The sequence below is a fragment of the Mus caroli genome, unplaced genomic scaffold, assembly GCF_978045245.1.
Source record: "Mus caroli unplaced genomic scaffold, Mus_caroli_1 scaffold_5, whole genome shotgun sequence".
Taxonomy (NCBI): domain Eukaryota; kingdom Metazoa; phylum Chordata; class Mammalia; order Rodentia; family Muridae; genus Mus; species Mus caroli.
Window position 1 is genome coordinate 1377836 of NW_028227260.1, and position 17610 is coordinate 1395445.

The 17610-nt window shown below is 41.7% G+C and overlaps 1 protein-coding gene across 1 annotated transcript in view; it reads left to right on the top strand.

Annotated features, from left to right (window-relative positions):
- Positions 1–3391: 3391 nt before the first annotated feature.
- The window catches only part of Wwc3 (WWC family member 3), a 112970-nt gene continuing 98751 nt past the window's right edge, over positions 3392–17610 (top strand). The window contains exon 1 of the mRNA XM_085837892.1: positions 3392–3982. Within this exon, the coding sequence (XP_085694018.1) occupies positions 3705–3982 (278 nt within the window). The 5' untranslated portion in view covers positions 3392–3704. The remainder of the gene's footprint in view (positions 3983–17610) is intronic.

The following is a 17610-nucleotide window of genomic DNA, read 5'->3' on the forward strand; positions in this document are numbered from 1 at the left end:
TACCGATGGGGATGGGGATGGGGGGGGCAGATTTCACAAAGTCCTACCCCTAGGCGAAGAGCCCCACAGTCAGAGGCTTCTAAGAAGCAGTTAATCAGTTTTTCCCACGGATGAGACCCAGGATAGGTTATCCAATCCCAATTGCTCAGCCCTAAAACCTTGTACATACAAGGACTCCATATAGTAGTGTGTGTGTCTCTGTGTGTGTGTGTACATGTGTATCAATAATAAAATAATTAGGAAAATCTGAGAGGGAGGAGTTAGAGGGGGAAGGATGTGGAAATGATACAAAAATAATATATTCATTTCAATTTCTAAAATGGACATAAATATACTTCTGCCACAATTGTCTAACATTCATAATAATAAAATCAAAATACTGATCAATTCTAAAGAAAATGAAGATGACCTATGAACTACAAAATCAAATATTCAGCCAGGGCTTAATTATTTATGCAAATAAACAAAAGGCATTTACCTGATTAGTGTGAAAATTTGCTTTAATCTTTATTAAGTTTGTAAAATTGTATGTTTATCAAAGTAATATCTTATGATTTATTAGCAGAAAATGTTTGATTTGTTTACCTATTACCCAGGGTTATGTAAAAAATTCTCATGTGAAGAGGGTTCAGAAGCAGAAAAGGTTTAAGGAGTGCTACTCCAATGGAGGAACTTGCCTCATCAAGGCATTCTGCATAGTACCTTGTAGCATGTGCTACACTATCAACAAGGATTTGGTGACAGCAGTTCATGGATCAAATGGCAAAGACTCAAAACTCAGGGATTAAAGAGACTGTGCCTCACTGAGCATTGGTGGCACACGCCTTATATCCCACCACTTTGGAGGCAGAGGCAGGCAGATTTCTGAGTTCGAGGCCAGCCTGGTCTACAAAGTGAGTTCCAGGACAGCCAGGACTACACAGAGAAACCCTGACTCAAAAAGGAAAAACAAAACAAAAAACCCAAAAAAACAAAACAACAAAAAAAGGACCTTGCCTCAATTTCCCCATCTAGTATATCTTCATTCACAGTCCCATAACCATCTACTCCAGGCTTCAAGTTGAGGCTGGTTTCCAGGTTTCGTTAGGAAGACAAATCACAACTCTTATTTTCTATTTCTTTGTTTGATTCCCAAGAGATAAGGATGGAGTTGCACAGTGCAAGATCTCACCCACTCCCCAGTGCAGTGTCTGCCCATGTCTCTGATCAGTAGAGCAGGCAGAGAGTCTCTCACCACAGTAAAGGCCAATCAATACTGGCTTTTTAAATTTCCTAATTGGATGCAGTTTAATCTCTCATCTTACTCTTTATCTGATTCTTTTTTGCTTTGTCTGGCCTTCTGCCTTTTCTCCTTTTCTATGGGCTGATTTCATACACACACACACACACACACACACACACACACACACACACACACACTTCTAATCAGATTTGTATGGCTCTGAACCGACAATGTATCTAGGAGGATGGGAATGAAGCTTGCCAGAACAACCTGACATGGTGATAAACTGCCTTTGGGATATGCAGAAAGGGAGAGGAAAAGAAGGCAATGACAGTCTATTGGCCATGAGTGGTAGCAACCAAAAGCAAAAATGTCTAAGTGGGTACACACAACATATAGGGCATTTTGTAACACCTGAGTCATCACAAAGTAGATGCCTCCATGGCTACAAAGGGATGCCTCCCCACAACTTAAATCTTTGACTTTCAGATATTTTACCGAAAGTTTAGTAATATTTGCCTAGAAACTACATGCTCCTCACTTCTAAGATAGTTAAAATGTTAAATACTGTGTCAATAGTTGGTTTTAAAAATTGTTTAGGGAATAATGGTAAAAAAAAAAAGTATTCTGTATATGCTCAGTATACACACTGCACACCAGGAACAAAAAGACATTTTCTCTTTTCCTTGGTTAGTCAAATCCACAATTTGAGGCCCTCGAGTATGGAGGGAAGTCTGAATTTGTTTTTACAGTCCTCCACTCCTTTCCTTGGACACCTAGTAATAATTCACGAACCACTAAAATGATGGAGCTAGTGAAATCTCCAACAGAACTGTCTGGTAGAGACTAATAAAACTTGAGGAGCAAAGAAATGTCTGTGTTTTAGGGGTAGATGGGAAAGAAAGACCTTTCTTGTACACCTTTGTTGGCAGTCTCTGAATCTTCACATTCTTTTTAGATACAATTCTCCCCGTTGTACAATAGTCTGATTTTACGAGAAAATTGGAAGGTTATTAAAAAAGAAAAAAAAAAAAAACACCCAAGGAATGAAAACTACCGTGAACATTTTTGAGTTGCGGGACATGGGGAGCACGTTTTCCCTGAGCGACTTCCCTGCGTAGTGAATTTCAACAGCTGGTTAAGACTTAGTCATAAATGCTTTTACGTTGTTGTGCTCAAAAACCATGGCATAGTCTTATGTTTTATGTTCTAGTGTACTAGTGGATTCTGGCCTTGGGTCTATAGCTGGGAAATTTAGAGCAAGACCTAGATTTCACTCTGGGGTCTTTGTTTCTACGTTGTGAGAAGTGAGCAGAACAAAAATTACCAGTTTGGTTTCAATGTGACCTGGCTTCCTGGTCAGCCCTAGCTTTCTAGGGTCTTCGCTCAAACTGTGGGTTCGTAACATTGAGTAAAGAACACAGAGAGGGTTCTGGAGTCCAATGTAAGGAATCTATAGAGGGTCCATGAAGATCTCCTAGCTAGGTTGTGAGTTTGCCACCAGCCTCGATGTCCTCTCATAGTTGTGTCCCCTGTTTCAATCCAGAAGACGGTGGGCGTTCCTCCGCCGGCTCCTGTGGCTTCGCCTACTTTGCAGTGGCTAGAGCTTTGAGTAGTCAACAGACCAAAGGCTCAGCCTCCACCCCCAGGTGCGCAGAGGGGAGGACCCCAGGCGTCTAGGGTCTGAGGGCGGGTGAAGAGCGGTGACTGCCCTCTCCAGGAGTCAGTCCTGAGCAGGCTGCGTCCGGGTGCAGCACCGTCCTCCAGGCTCTCCTTTCTCTCAGAGGTGGCCCGGGGGCGGACTGACGTGGCGGCGCCCGTCCAGGCCGCGCGGTGCGGATTCCCGAAGCTGGGGGAGGTGGCGTGAAGAGGGAGGGTAAGAAGGAGGAGCAAGAGGAGCCAAAGAAGGCAGGCAGAGGAGGAGCCGACAGAGAGAACGGAGGGCGGGCAGAGCTGCTGGACAGAGGTGGAGCTCCAGAGGGAAATGGAGGAGGAGCTGCGAGGGCAATGGAGAGAAGGGAGAGGCGGAGTAAGGGGCGGGGGAGGAGGAGGAAGCCGAGGCCCAGAGCAGAGGTGGAGCCTCGGAGGAAGATGGAATGAGGAGCAGCAAGAAGGGGCGTGGCGAGCCTGGAGGGGGCGGGGCCACGGAACACCCCGCCCTCCCGACCGGGCTGTGTGGAGCGAAGATGGCCGGACCGGCCTCTGGAGCGGAGGAGCCGCCGATAGAGGTGGCTGTAGCTCCGGCTTGGGGACCGTGACTTCGCGCGTGGCACCTTCCTGGGCCATCCCAGCGCAGCGGACAGCGCAGCTAGCGGCTCAGGAAGCCTGTCGGGCGCCGGTGCGCGGGCGCCCAGCAGAGGATGCGCCGGGTGCGGCGGGCGGCTCCCCGCAGCCGCCCCCGCGCCCCAGGCGCCCGGCCTTAGTGCTGGCGGAGGAGGCGGCGCGCGCGGGGCGGCCGGGCGGCGGCGGGGCCCGAGCCGTCATGCCGTGGTTGAGCGGCGGCCGGCGGCGACGGCGGGGTCAGTCGCGGGAGGCCCAGCTGGAGCCACCGCCTCCTGCTCAGCCCCAGCGGGAGCCGCCAGCGCCCCCCGTCGCCGTCCCCGCACCTTCGGTGCCCTCGGTGCTGCCTCAGGCGCGGGCCCGTGAGAGCGCCGAGCTGCCGCTGCCTGCAGGCTGGGAGGAGGCGCGCGACTACGACGGCCGTGTCTTCTACATCGACCACAACACTCGTCAGACGTCGTGGATTGATCCCCGCGACCGGTAAGTGGGCCATCGGGGGCGGTGTAAGTGAGAGAAAGTGTCACCACAGAGGATGTGAGGGCGTTACGTCCAGTCCCAGTGTGGAACAGCCAAGAGTGCTCTAGGTGTCCCTGTCCCTGGGACCCCGGATCAGTATAGGTGCTGAGATGGGAATCGGGGCACTTCTATTCCCAGGATTGGAGCTTTTCTGTTGTCCCTCAGTCCTGGCTGTGGTTGTGAGGATTCCAACCTTTGGGCCCAGGGAAAGGATGGAGTACAGGAGGCCTCTAGGTCTGGGAGAAGTTCCTGTATCCCTGGTGTTAAGATGAGGATTTGTGCTTCTCCATCGTACATCCCCTACTCCCCAGTACTTTGGCTGAGGACGGGAGGCAACCGCTTTAGAGTCTTTAGAAGGATAAACTATCTTCTCCGGGCCCGGTGTTGCGGAGCGGACACTGAATTGATTCCCTCTGAATTGATTCCCTCACGTCACCCGCTGTCCAGGGCCTGGGAGCTGGGCCCCTGGAATTTCCTTTCTGGAGTCTGACGGATGGCCCTCTTTTCCTTTTTCAGTGATGGCCTCGCCCATCTATATCCCGGGCCTTTAGCGGCCCACCGCCCCAGCTTTGGAGGGACAGGAATTCCCAGCCCCTGGCAGATGTGAGATGCGCTGTCACCTTGGATCACAAATGTGTGCACCAGTTTTGAGAATGAGAGAATGAGTTCCCTGCCTGGAGTGTTCAGTCTGGTTTTCATCCAAAACCTGATGCCAGACGGGCATTAAAAGTATTCCCAACCCTTCTGGAGTTAGGAGAGGCTGTTCCTAAAACTGTTTTGCTGCTCTAGTGCCTTTAAAATCAAGTGAGTTAAAATTCTGTTTGAAATAGCCTTGCGTATTGTGGCCAGAATGGGATATGATTAGTCCCATATGCTTTTGGAATAAGTGAAAAACAAGAGTTGAATTTACGTTTCCTTTTTGTGCATGATATGCACAGGGCACGAAGTTGTCCAGTTCATGTAAATAAATCTGATCAAGTAAAAACAGATTCTTCTAAAAGCACTACCAGATTTCATTTAATGTCATGGAATAAAGTTTCTCCTGCTTCCATTGAGTCAACCAGTTTTGGAGAGATGGTGTGTGTGTGTGTGTGTGTGTGTGTGTGTGTGGTGTGTAAATGGGAATTCGGTTGAAACCCAGTGTTTCCACTGGTTATCTGATATCTTGTCCTCTCTGGAGCAAGTTCTCTCCACCCTGTCCTGAATGCCAAAAAGGAAATACTGTAGGCTTCCTAGTGATTTCAAGACTTGAAAAGGCCCGTGTGGTGACATTGTGCCTGCTTCCTCCCACCTACACAGGAAAGGCAGCTTTCATGGCACTGGTGTTTGAAAATAAACTTTTGAGGAGGGAAACTGCTAACTTTTTTGAAGATTTCTATGGGTTTGGATAGGGTAACACAAATCTAAACAATCATGGTTCCTGAACATTCTCTCTAACCTTTGCAGACCTCTGGATACAGACAGAAACCTATGTAAATCCAATCTCAGCTTTATGGGTTCAAAAAATTCTTATTTTAAAAATCAGGTGATGTATAATTGTAAGCACGTGTGAGAGCCCCATCTGTTTCATGAAACCTTGGATGATGCTGAAATTGATAGAACGGCTTGAAATGTGATGCTCTTATATTGTTTTATGTCTATTAAAATTCTAAACAAATAGAAAAATGAACAAATTAAAACAGTGTTTAAAGTAGAGCATGGCAGCACATGTGTGTAATCCCTTGGGAGGCTGAGACAGGAAGATCAAGAGTTCGAGGCAAGTCTGCTGCATTGCAAGACTTGGTCTAGGGGAAAAAAAAAGGCATTTTGCTTAGGAAAGGCAAAGACCTACTTTATACGGCTAATATAACAGTTGTGGTTATCCTGCAAAAGAGGTTTATAATAAATACATAAATGTAAATATTTTAATGTGTAGCCAGCAACATAGGTACATAGGTCCTACAAGAGTCATCTTCTAGGATCTTCATTCACCTCTGTAGATTTTGCTTTCTACAAATCTGTTTTGCTCCTGAATAACATTTTTTTTAACTTATTTTAGATATAACTTAGGTTGCAGGTTTTAAAAAGTAACCTAAGTGCTAAGTGTCGATTGAATGAACAAAAGTGGATATTTTACATTCTTTTTTGTAAAGTAAAAACACGTGTGTACTTTTCCTGAGACATTGTTTTTATAGTGAGTGAAAATTCAGCTGGGGACAGCTTGAACTTCAGCTCCCATAATACCTTGCACGAAATATGTATGGAATGTTCAGCAAGCCACAAACATTTCAGTGGAGCCTGCTGAAGGGTGTGCTAGTCATTCTTCCTCTTTGAAAACACAAGGTTGCCAATTTTTATAGGTGACTAGGAATTCTCTAAGGTTGTAATTAACTTTTATTATATGAACAAAACTGCATATCAGAGCACTATGTTTTCTCCATGTATATCTGACAGGTTTGGAAGCTTGTTTCATTCAGAGGACTGAAAAATGGTTCAAGAGGTGTTTATGATATAGCTTCCAAACAGAGACATGATAGGAGAGGGAAATAAAAGTATGGAGGAATAAATGAATGTGCTAGTTTAGATGAAAATTGCTGACTTTGGACATTATTTTATATGTAATTATTAAAATCATTAATATCATAAAGTATACCGCTGTTAAAAAAAACAAACAAACTGTGTTCCAGAGGATATAAACAAAACCTCTTCTAGAATGTAAAAAGAATTGTTTTCAGTATTATTTTAGTAAAATTAGATATTTCCAGCTCAGCATATTGGTGAATTATTGGACCTCCAAGTTTTAAAGTAGTAATGAAGAGCATGTGGTTGTAAGGAACCATCTTTACAGATAGGGCTACACATGTCCATGGAAAAAAGTCTATATTTTACTGACAGAACTTTTTAGTTGAACTGTGAACCACCCTTCAGTTTAACTTTATTATTTTTATAGATAGATAACTGTTGATATGATTTCCATAGTTAACTTAATATATCCATAAATGTTGGGAAAGAATTTTGCCATTTCCATGGCATGAAGTTAACTTGAATAAGTCATGTGGGATTTATATTCTACATATATTATCTTAGTGTACAATGACCACCCGATAGAAAGTTCTTTCTTTTTTTTTTTTTTAAAGATTTATTTATTGATTATATGTAAGTACACTGTAGCTGTCTTCAGACACTCCAGAAGAGGGAGTCAGATCTCGTTACAGATGGTTGTGAGCCACCATCGGATGGTTGTGAGCCACGGATGGTTGTGAGCTGGGATTTGAACTCCGGACCTTCGGAAGAGCAGTTGGTGCTCTTACCCAATGAGCCATCTCACCAGCCCGAAAGTTATTTCTTACAAAAAATGATTACAAATCTTTTAAAATTTATTTTTTTCCATGTATTTATTTATTTTAAAGATTTATTTATTTATTTTATGTATAGGAGTATACCATTGCTCTCTCTCTTCAGATACACCAGAAGAGGGCATTACAGATGGTTTTGAGCCACCATGTGGCTGCTGGGAATTTAACTCAGGTCTTCTGGAAGAGCAGGTAGTGATCTTAACCACTGAGCCATCTCTGCAGCCCTATTTCTTTATTTATTTATTTAATTTATATCCAGATCACAGCCACCCTGACTACAAATCATATACTTGGAAAATATAGGACAAAAATTTTTGCTTGTTTCTTTTAAAAATAATTTATTGCCTTTAACAGTTTTGCATGTATGTGCTTCCTGCATCGTTCTCTTGAATTATCCTGTTCAAGGATCCACTCATTGAAACTGGACATTTTGTTTCTTATAGCCTAGTGGTGTTATGCAGTACTGGGAATGAAGAACAAGCAGTGGGCAAAAATCACATTTAAGAGCCACAAGATAGTGGTTAAAGGTGCCTGATGCCAAACCTGATGACCTCAGCTTCCTGCCCAGGACTCATGTGGTAGAAGGAGAGAACTGACTCCCAAAACTTGTCCTCTGCCCTCCACATGCATACTCTGGCACATTCCCTTCTCTAAATTAAAAATAAATCGCTGTGAAATCATATTTGAGATCAGAGCTGAGTGTAAATAATTGTGAACTGCTATGATTATGTCACGGCATCAGAGTTGAGAGCCATTTGTTTACTAGATGGGATTTGACCTGGTACCACATGTAAGAATTCTATGGTATATTAATAATTCTCTGAGCAGGCTTTTTCTTCTTCTCCTCCTCCTTCTTCTCTTTGTACAGGAAGTGAACACACAAATTTATTATATGCCCAAGACATGGAAGTATTTTACTCCAAGCTTTTGCCTTAAAGAGAAAACATTCCTTGGCTCTGGTATTTGCAAAGTTGGAGCCTTCTATAACAGAGCCAGATAACACGGCTACCTTCTTGGAACCACTATTCAGTATTAATTAATAGGAGCTTGACTATATTTACCTCGCAGAGTCTATTTCTGGGTTATGTGAACTGTCTAAGTTGAGCTTTCTGATAAACAACTTAATGATTTTTCCATTTTTCATTCTTTAAGATTATAGATAGTGTTTGTATGAACACGGGGGAGTTTTTGGCTTTAGAAGCCATCAGGGGTCAGGCCCTGGAAAGAATCTTCCTTTTGTATCCATTTCGATGTCAACTACTACTTTTCAGTCTAATATCTTTTCTTTGTCTTCCCTTCTCTCTCTTTTATTTTTTTCTCCAAGAAAAGTAAATGGAAAAGTCATTGATTTCCAAAAATAGCTCTCGGATGTTTAGAAATCTCCAAGTTTCCTTCTCTTTCCTTTCACTCTGATTTGGGAAGTGGAAATAATATGTAGCACAATCTCTGGCAGGTTCACTTCAGGAAATTGTGGGTCAAGTGACATGACAGGGTCACCTGGTAAGCCTGAAGTAGGCCTTTTTGCTTCTTGTCCAGGGCCTTCTGCTGCTGTCTGCCTTTCCAATAAATTCAATAAAATTAATCTGTTGGAATAAAAGTAAAGTTAAATCCTATAAAGCTCAATTGTCTCCACCTAAATCTAATAAAACAAAGGAATATTTATGAAGAGTCTTGCCCTTATGCCGGGACTTCACGTGGAGACCAGGTTTTGTTGTAGATGTTTTGTTTTCTAAATAGGAAATAGTAAGCATATTGTTTTTTAAAAAGGTGATAAAGGTCATGGGGCATGCCCTGATTAAGTTCCTTAGGTGAAAATAACTTCCAAGGAGAGGAGGAAAAGTTCTCTTTTTAACATACACTATTTATTGTATATATTTCCTTAAGAATTTCATACATGTATATAGTGTGTTTAGATCTGCTCTACCCCAGTTCCTTCCCTTCTAATTTCTCCTCTATTTATCCTCACCACTTTTCCCTTCCAGTTTCATCTGTTCTCTTTTTAAAAACTTACTGAGTCCACTTAGTGCTGCCTCTATGTGCATGGGTATAGGTTCACCATCTACTGGGGCATGGGTAGTCTTTCAGGGGTTTTTATCCCTGAAGAAAATCCCTCAATTGCCAACAGGGGTGAGACTTCATGAGGCCCTACTTTATCCATGCCACAATTTTAGGCCTACCTTTTCAGCGCTTAAGTTATTCAGTCATAGCTGCTGTGAGTTCAGGTGTGCAATGGCCCTTTGGCCCTGTCATGACTAAGTCTCTTATTCTCTGTACCTTAACCAGTTGTAAGTTTCTGTATTAAAAGTCACTGTCTCTGATGAGGGATGAGAGATCTCTTGATATAGATATATAAATAAGAGCTTAGGGGACAGTTTAATGCTATGTCAATTTAGTATTAGGTTCTCCCCTAGGGTCTATAATCTAGTAAGTCACAATATTTTTGGCTCAGTTAACACTACTAGGAGTTAATTCTAGCTTATAGAATGGTCTTTAAATCAAATCAGAAGGTGGTTGGCTACTCCCATAGCCTATCAGTAGGCATACCTTGCAGGGTTTACATTTGAAGCCAGGAAACTAGTGAGGGGTCATAGGAGGGATTTCAGGGTAAGAGGATTGAACACAGATGGTATGACGGAAGAAAGGAAAACGTGGATCAAGAATGATTAAATGGTGTCAGAGAATGGTAGGGCAGGTTAAAGAAGGGAGTATGGGGAGGAATAATTTAACACTGAAGACCTTTGAAAACCTACTATTGTAGACACTTCTTGAAACACTAGATAGATAGATAGATAGATAGAGATAGATAGATAGATTTTTTTAAATGGAGTTACCTTATATTCAAGTTGGGGTGAGCAAGGCCTCTTTGGACACCATAAACTAGTAAACAAAAAAAATCTAGTGCCAGGTATGGGTCACCTTTCTCTTTTTGAGTTATTGGCCAGTTGGTTTTCAACCACATCCCACCCAAATGTCACAGACTGATGCCATTGCTCTTGGTTATTCTTTTTTTTTAAAAGATTTATTATTATATATAAGTACACTGTCGCTGTCTTCAGACACTCCAGAAGAGGGTGTCAGATCTCATTATGGATGGTTGTGAACCACCATGTGGTTGCTGGGATTTGAACTCAGGACCTTCGGAAGAGCAGTCAGTGCTCTTAACCGCTGACCCATCTCTCCAGCCCACTCTTGGTTATTCTTAAGAACTTCATGATAAGTCTTTATAAATAATGTATTTGGGTCATAGGACATGGAGAAATTAAACTGGTACCACTATTGGAGGGAGAAAAGTATTCATCAGTTTCACTCTGCTAGGAGAGCTCTCTTGAATATGGAGTGGTTTTTATCCTTGTCCATCAGTGTCTTGGGGTAAGATACCCAAGTGCTTATAGAACTGAGTAAGGTAAAAGAGGTGCATGAAAAAAAGAAAAAAATGCTAGAGGTGAGAAAATGCTGAGTGTGTTCCAAACAAGTGAGAGAATGAATTGATTGGCTCCAAGGTTGTATGTAAAGGCCTAAAGACTTGGGCCAGACCATTCCTAGCTTAGATTGCCACAGTCTTGGGGCCAGAGAAGCTAGTAACATCTTGTTCAAACTCCTCTCTTCACACTTGAGAGCCCAGCCAAGTGGTGTGTTCTATCTGTAGTTAGAAGGGCATGGGCTCTCCTGACTCTTGACCCATTGCTTTTTCTAGCATGCAACTTAACCAGCCAGTCCACACCCATTTTAAATATACTACCTCTGTTCATTTAGTTGCTCATCTGTTCCATGGGGCATGTTGCACAGCTTCTCTTTCTCTTTGGCAGTTTTCCCCCAAGGTTCAGGACTCTAATTGCTGCTCTTATGTCTTTTTTTTTTTTTTCAGTAAGACCTCACCATGCAGTAAAGTTTCTCTCGACTGGGATTCCATGCCTTTTTTCCACACTGCTGGAGACAGATCTCAGGGGCCTGTTAGTGTTAGGCAAGCACCTATGATTGAGTCAAACCCTACCCCCTGGCTCTGTGGATATGGTAGACATATGTTAAGTATGTATCATGTGCCAAATATTTGCGTGTATGCTTTCATCAGAAGCCCATAATAGCTGGAGGAGGGATATATGAACACGTGATTAAACTGAGGTCAATGGGAGGCTGACTCAGAGACCTCTTTTCCACAGCCAATGAAGAACAGGATACTTAACACTCCCCTAAGTTGGCTAAATTTTATGCCCTTTGTACTATGCTGGGCCCAATGGTTATTTTATCTTGCATTCATTGTTGTTTGATGTTGATTCCCTTCTGAGGTATCATGACCCCTTAAAGACAGATATATTAATGTCTTATTTTCTGTTAATAAGTTACCTTCTATGGTAAGATAGACTTTGCAGATACCATTATGTTAAGAATTCTGTGATAGGGAGATGATCCTGCCTTATCTGGGTAGGCCCAGTATCATTACAGGGTTTACTGGAGGGAGCAGGAAGATGAGGATAAGAGAGAAGTGAAGATATGACAGTGAAAGCACATGGCCACAAACCAAGAAATGCAGACAGCCTTTAGAAACTGGAAAAGGCAAATAAAGGATGCTCTTTGGAGCCTTCAGAAAGAACTTCAGCCCTAGAGCTACCTTGAATTTTAGTACAGTGAAACTGATGCTACTAAACGTGTGAGATGTAATTCACTTGTTTTAGTTGAAACCCCTTGGTCTTTTGTTGTTTGTCACATCATCAATAGACATGAATACCATATTCCCATGCTTTGTGTCTTCTGGATCAGCTTGCTGTTTTTGAAAACAACCTCTCATTTGTCACATGCCAGTCAAGAAGCATTTCCTACCAGTTGTGCTCTCAGATCCACCTTTCTTGTAGCTTGAGTGTGGAATCTTTCTTTTTTTTTAATTTTTAATATTTTTTATTACGTATTTTCCTCAATTACATTTCGAATGCTATCCCAAAAGTCCCCCATACCCCCCCCCCACTTCCCTACCCACCCATTCCCATTCTTTTGGCCTGGCATTCCCCTGTATTGGGGCATATAAAGTTTGCAAGTCCAATGGGCCTCTCTTTCCAGTGATGGCCGACTAGGCCATCTTTCGATACATATGCAGCTAGAGACAAGAGCTCCGGGGTACTGGTTAGTTCATCATGTTGTTCCAACAATAGGGTTGCAGATCCCTTTAGCTCCTTGGGTACTTTCTCTAGCTTCTCCATTGGGAGCCCTGTGATACATCCAATAGCTGACTGTGAGCATCCACTTCTGTGTTTGCTAGGCCCCGGCATAGTCTCACAAGAGACAGCTATATTTGGGTCCTTTCAGCAAAATCTTGCTAGTGTATGCAATGGTGTCAGCGTTTGGAAGCTAATTATGGGATGGATCCCTGGGTATGACAGTCTCTAGATGGTCCATCCTTTCATCACAGCTGTGTGGAGTCTTTCTATGCTGAGACTTATATATACTACACCCTGTCCTCTGTGCTGGGCTTGGAAAATGGGGATGAGGAGCAGGTTGGTTGTTTGGCAGTATCGGAAATTAGAGACTATTAGAGGCTTTCTCAGGTGCTGATGGCCTACACGGCAGAGATATGGATTCTAGGTCTAGAAAAGGCAAGGCTCCTCTTGAAGATTTTGGGAAGAAAACAAGAAGTCTGAAGGGTTTTGATAATGCCTTAAGATATGGCCAGTGACATGATCAGGGACCTCAAACTTCTTGCTACAATCTTCAGAGTTGCCGAGGTACTCTGGACTAAAATGAAGGACTTCCCTAGCTATTCTTGGAAGCCTCATTCTGACTATTTTGTTTATTCAATAATATAGTTACAAGAGAGAACCTTTTGGGTCACTTAAATGACTTTAAAGCTGATGGTAGAGTCCTCAAAGGTATCTAGACTGTAAAAGTGTTACTAGACGAGGGTTTCTCTGCTATAGTAGTCTTGGTATTTAGGGACAGAGAGTTGTTTGTTTGGAGGTTGTAGCATAGGATAGTTAGCATTATTCCAGGCCTCTATTTATTAGATCTAGATACTGGTAATGATTCCTCCCCAAACTCAAGTTTTGGTGATCAGAAAATTTTTTAGACATTATCACATGCCTTTGGCAGGAAGGTAATATTTCTTGGTTACCTTGCTTTGATGGTAGACTGCATTTTGATTCCAGCAGATAGATAACTCCTGTGGTACTGTAAGACCATCGAGGACTGACTTGTTTCTGTATTTCCATGAAGAACAGAAGTTATACATAAGCATCTGAAAATCCTTGAAACAGCACTTCAAACATTGGGATATTAGATGCATATATTAGATGCATATTGCTCTATTATGATGGTAATCTCAATTGATAGTCATTTATGATACCATAATACATATTGTATATATCTGTATACACAGTGGCACAGAGGAAAATGAATGTATTTATACTTTATTGTTTGTACCAACCTGGAGCTGAGATGGTTCCCTATGTTGAATGTGTAACTGTGCATATATGTACACTTACATATGGTAACACTGCCCACTGCTTACGATGCTCCGAGTCATTGAGTCCTCACTTAAGTGCACAGAAAAGCAGTGAGAGAGTTGCTTCTGCCTTTGCTCAGGTCTTGAAAAAAATGCAGAACAAGCACACACATCTCAAAGGGCTGCCTATGCGCTGTGGGATTCCCACTGTTTCATCTGGAAAATTCTCTATTTCTTTAAATGGAAGGGGCTCAGGGAAAGAGTGGGAAGAAGATGAGAGGAATGTTGATGCTGAGAACGAGGAGTGCAGCCAGGCTGTCTGTGCCACCCCCAGATGGCTAGCTGTGCAGTGTTGGTGGGTGGGCCAGACAGGACATCCTGAGCAGCCAGCTCCTAAGGATCAGCCTCATTCCTACCAGGTGAGAGAACTAACTCCTACCTGGAGCTTGGCTGTGCCTGTCACCTCATGGCTATTTTGACCTTCCAAAACTCTCTGTGTCAGGATGTGGAGTTGACTCAATTTGTCTTTTTAAATAGTTAGCTTGTCTCTTGCTTAGTTTTAAACCTTTGAGATTTAATTCACATACTATAAAATAACTCATTTTAAAGGGGTACAACTTAGTAGCTTTAGTCTATTGATGAAGTTGTCAGCCACTAATCCTTTTTACCCCTCCTCAAAGAAACCATATTTCATTAGCAGCCATTTTCTGTCTTCCCCAAAGCCAGTCTACCACTAATCAGTTTTCCATGTGTATCATCTCCTAAATGTCTTAGGTTGTCCCTGGATAATTCTTTATAATATTCCTGTGGATCTTTTTAAAAATTAAAAGTTAGGAAAAGGAAATTGAGGACTGAAGGAACTAAGCAAAAATATGTTGTTGTTGGTTTTAGTCTCCTTTTTTTTTTAACTCATTCATATCTTATTCTGCTTTGTCTACATAGTACCTGACATATAGTAGCATTCCTCCCTAAATATTGAATGTAATCATGTGGTGGGGACAAGTTTTACCTATTTGTAATGGTCATTTTACATTTCTATATTTCACAGAATTTTTCTCATATGTTCTAGAGTACTTAAGAGCAATTCCGTCTTACAAAGATGTCACTGCCTCTAGTTTGTTTGACTGGCCTCTTTTTATCTTGACTCAGGATGGGATCCATCTTTAGTCTTGATAAAATCCTTGTTGCTCTTAGATACTAGATCTCAAATGGGGAAGGCTCTTGTTTCCCACAGGACATCTAACAGTATTTGGAGACATTTTGGCTGCTACAACAGGGGGATAGCATATAGTAAGTAGGTGGAAGCAAAGGAGAGTGTTAGGTATGCATATGATAGTCCTTATAACAAAAGTGACCTAGCCCTAGATCTTAATAGTACCTGAGAGAGAAATATACCAAACATTTAGCATAGAAGTTTACATTGCTCACACAGGATTTCATGACCCAAATCTTTCCAGTTGAACTGGGATGTGAGGTATGAGGCAGGAATAGTTGAAGAGAAGTCCTTCATCCCCATAAGGTGATGTAGAGCTAAATAATGTCCTATAGGGCTAAGCAGCTGTTCTGCTGCCATTGTGTTAGGAAGGAGCTGTTTGTGAGGTTGAAGTTGGGAAAACAGAAAGCGTATTTGTTTATTCCCTTGCTAAGGTGTATGGATAGAGGAATTATGCCTCTGGGTGATCTACTCTCCATACTTTTTCTCACGCAAAATTAGAAATGTCTCCTTAACTTTAAGTCAGTTAAAATCTGTTTTTTATCCAGTCTACCAGCCCACAAAGTTATATTCATTTATATTTTCTACCCAATGTCTTCTGTAGTTTTCTTCATGACTTTTTTTCTTTCTTTGTTTGTTTGATTTGTAAAGAGAGAGTTTCTTTGTGTAGCCTTGGCTGTTCTGGAACTACTTCTGTAAACCAGGCTGGGCTTGAAACTCACAGAAATCCGCCTGCCTCTGCCCCCCTAGTGCTGGGATTAAAGCTGTATACAACTAAATGCCCCAAATCTTCAAGGCATTTTTACTGGGGCCATACTCTGTCACGAAGTATATATACCAACCCTTGTTTCCCTTATTTTTAAGCATTTTGATTGCTTGTGATACTTACGATAAAGTACTCTAATTGGAATGCTCACATGTACAACTCTTTTCTTCAATTTTTTTTCTTTTTTGTTCTGTTTTTGTTTTATGTTTGCCTTAGAAGGGTAATGTTGTTTCTAAATGTAGGGATAAAAATGCCTTTGTTTTGACACATTTCTGTTTTGGAATGTTTTAGAGTTATAGAAGAGTTATAAAATTTGGGTAGCTCCCCCATTTTTAACTTCTAATATTATCATTTTTAGCTTTGATGAAACTGTGATGTGATGCCAATCTTGATCCAGATTAATGATAGGCAAACTCTAGATATTTGTATTTCACCAGTGTTTCTATCAATTTTCCTTTTCTTTGCCAATGATCTCTCTCTCCTTCTTCCCCACCTCTCTCTGTCTCTCTCTCCCTCTCTCCCTCCCTCCCTCCCTCCTCCCTCCCTCCCTCTCTGCCTTTCTCTTTCTCTCCTTCCCACCCCCTTCTTTCTGTCACCAAACAGTCTTGCTTTGAGGCTTCATGGATTTTGGAATCATGGAGCTTAAGAAATCAGATATAAGGGAGTAACATTGTTCAGATAAAGATGGCAGCATGTGGAAAGCTTCTATGTACTTTAAGGAAGATCACAGACTTGTATAAGCCCAAATCTACTCTGTTGCTGAATGTGTGTATGTTCCTGTTCTTAACCATCATAAGCCTAGATATATCACAAAAGATTAATTCTACAGTGAGTCACTGAAAAATTTTCATGGTTTTCTAACATAGCTTCAAACAGTAGGGTACAGTCCCAAGTACAGGATAGTTTTCACATGGATAGGGAGACTATTGGACCAACTCAGAAACCTGAAGCTTAGTGAAAGAAAGTGAGGCAAAGACAACAGATTGTATAATATGACTACTACTTTATTCAGAAAATAGAAATTTGTAGAGGTGTGAAATGGATTAATGATGTCTGTGTCTAGAAATGAGAAGATCTGGTGTTGGCAAAAAGGCAAGAGGTATCTTATTGGATAATATCCTAAGATCAAAATGTATGTTGTACAACTCAGTAAATTTATTAAAATCATGGTATTGTACACATGATATAGGAAGAGTATTGTACGATGGCTATATCTAGTAAAGTTTTTACAAGCAATATTTTTTTAAAGATTTATTTGTTATATGTTTGAGTATGCTGTAGCTGTCTTCAGACAGACCAGAAGAGGGCATCTGATTCCATTAGAGATGATTGTGAGTCACCATGTGGTTGCTGGGAACTGAACTCAGGACCTCTGTAAGAGCAGTCAATGCTTTTAACCTCTGAGCCATCTCTCCAGCCCCTATAAGCAATTTTTAAGGGGAAATCATTTTAAAATTCAGATAGCAACCTTGACTTTGTAGTTGGAGAAATCAGACTATGTAGATTAGATTTGGCAACCTCTTACCATGCAAAAGGATTTTGGGGCTGCTTAAAAAGTCCATACAATTGTCGGGGCAAGGTGCCAAGAAGCCACATGTTAATATTGCTTAGGAACTTTGCCAACTGTAAGAGGAGAACAATAATATGCAACAGCCTGGTAATCATTACAGCCACAGCTAACTTCACTCAGAGCCATTGATCTTGTAGGATGACTCACTCATATTTCTGTTTGTTTTAGGAAAGTTGAAGTGGTGTGTGGTTACATGTCAGGATTGGGATTATTCAAAAGGAGAATCGTGTGAATAGAGGACCAAGTTGGTATTTAGGCCTTCTTTAAGTATCAACATTCTT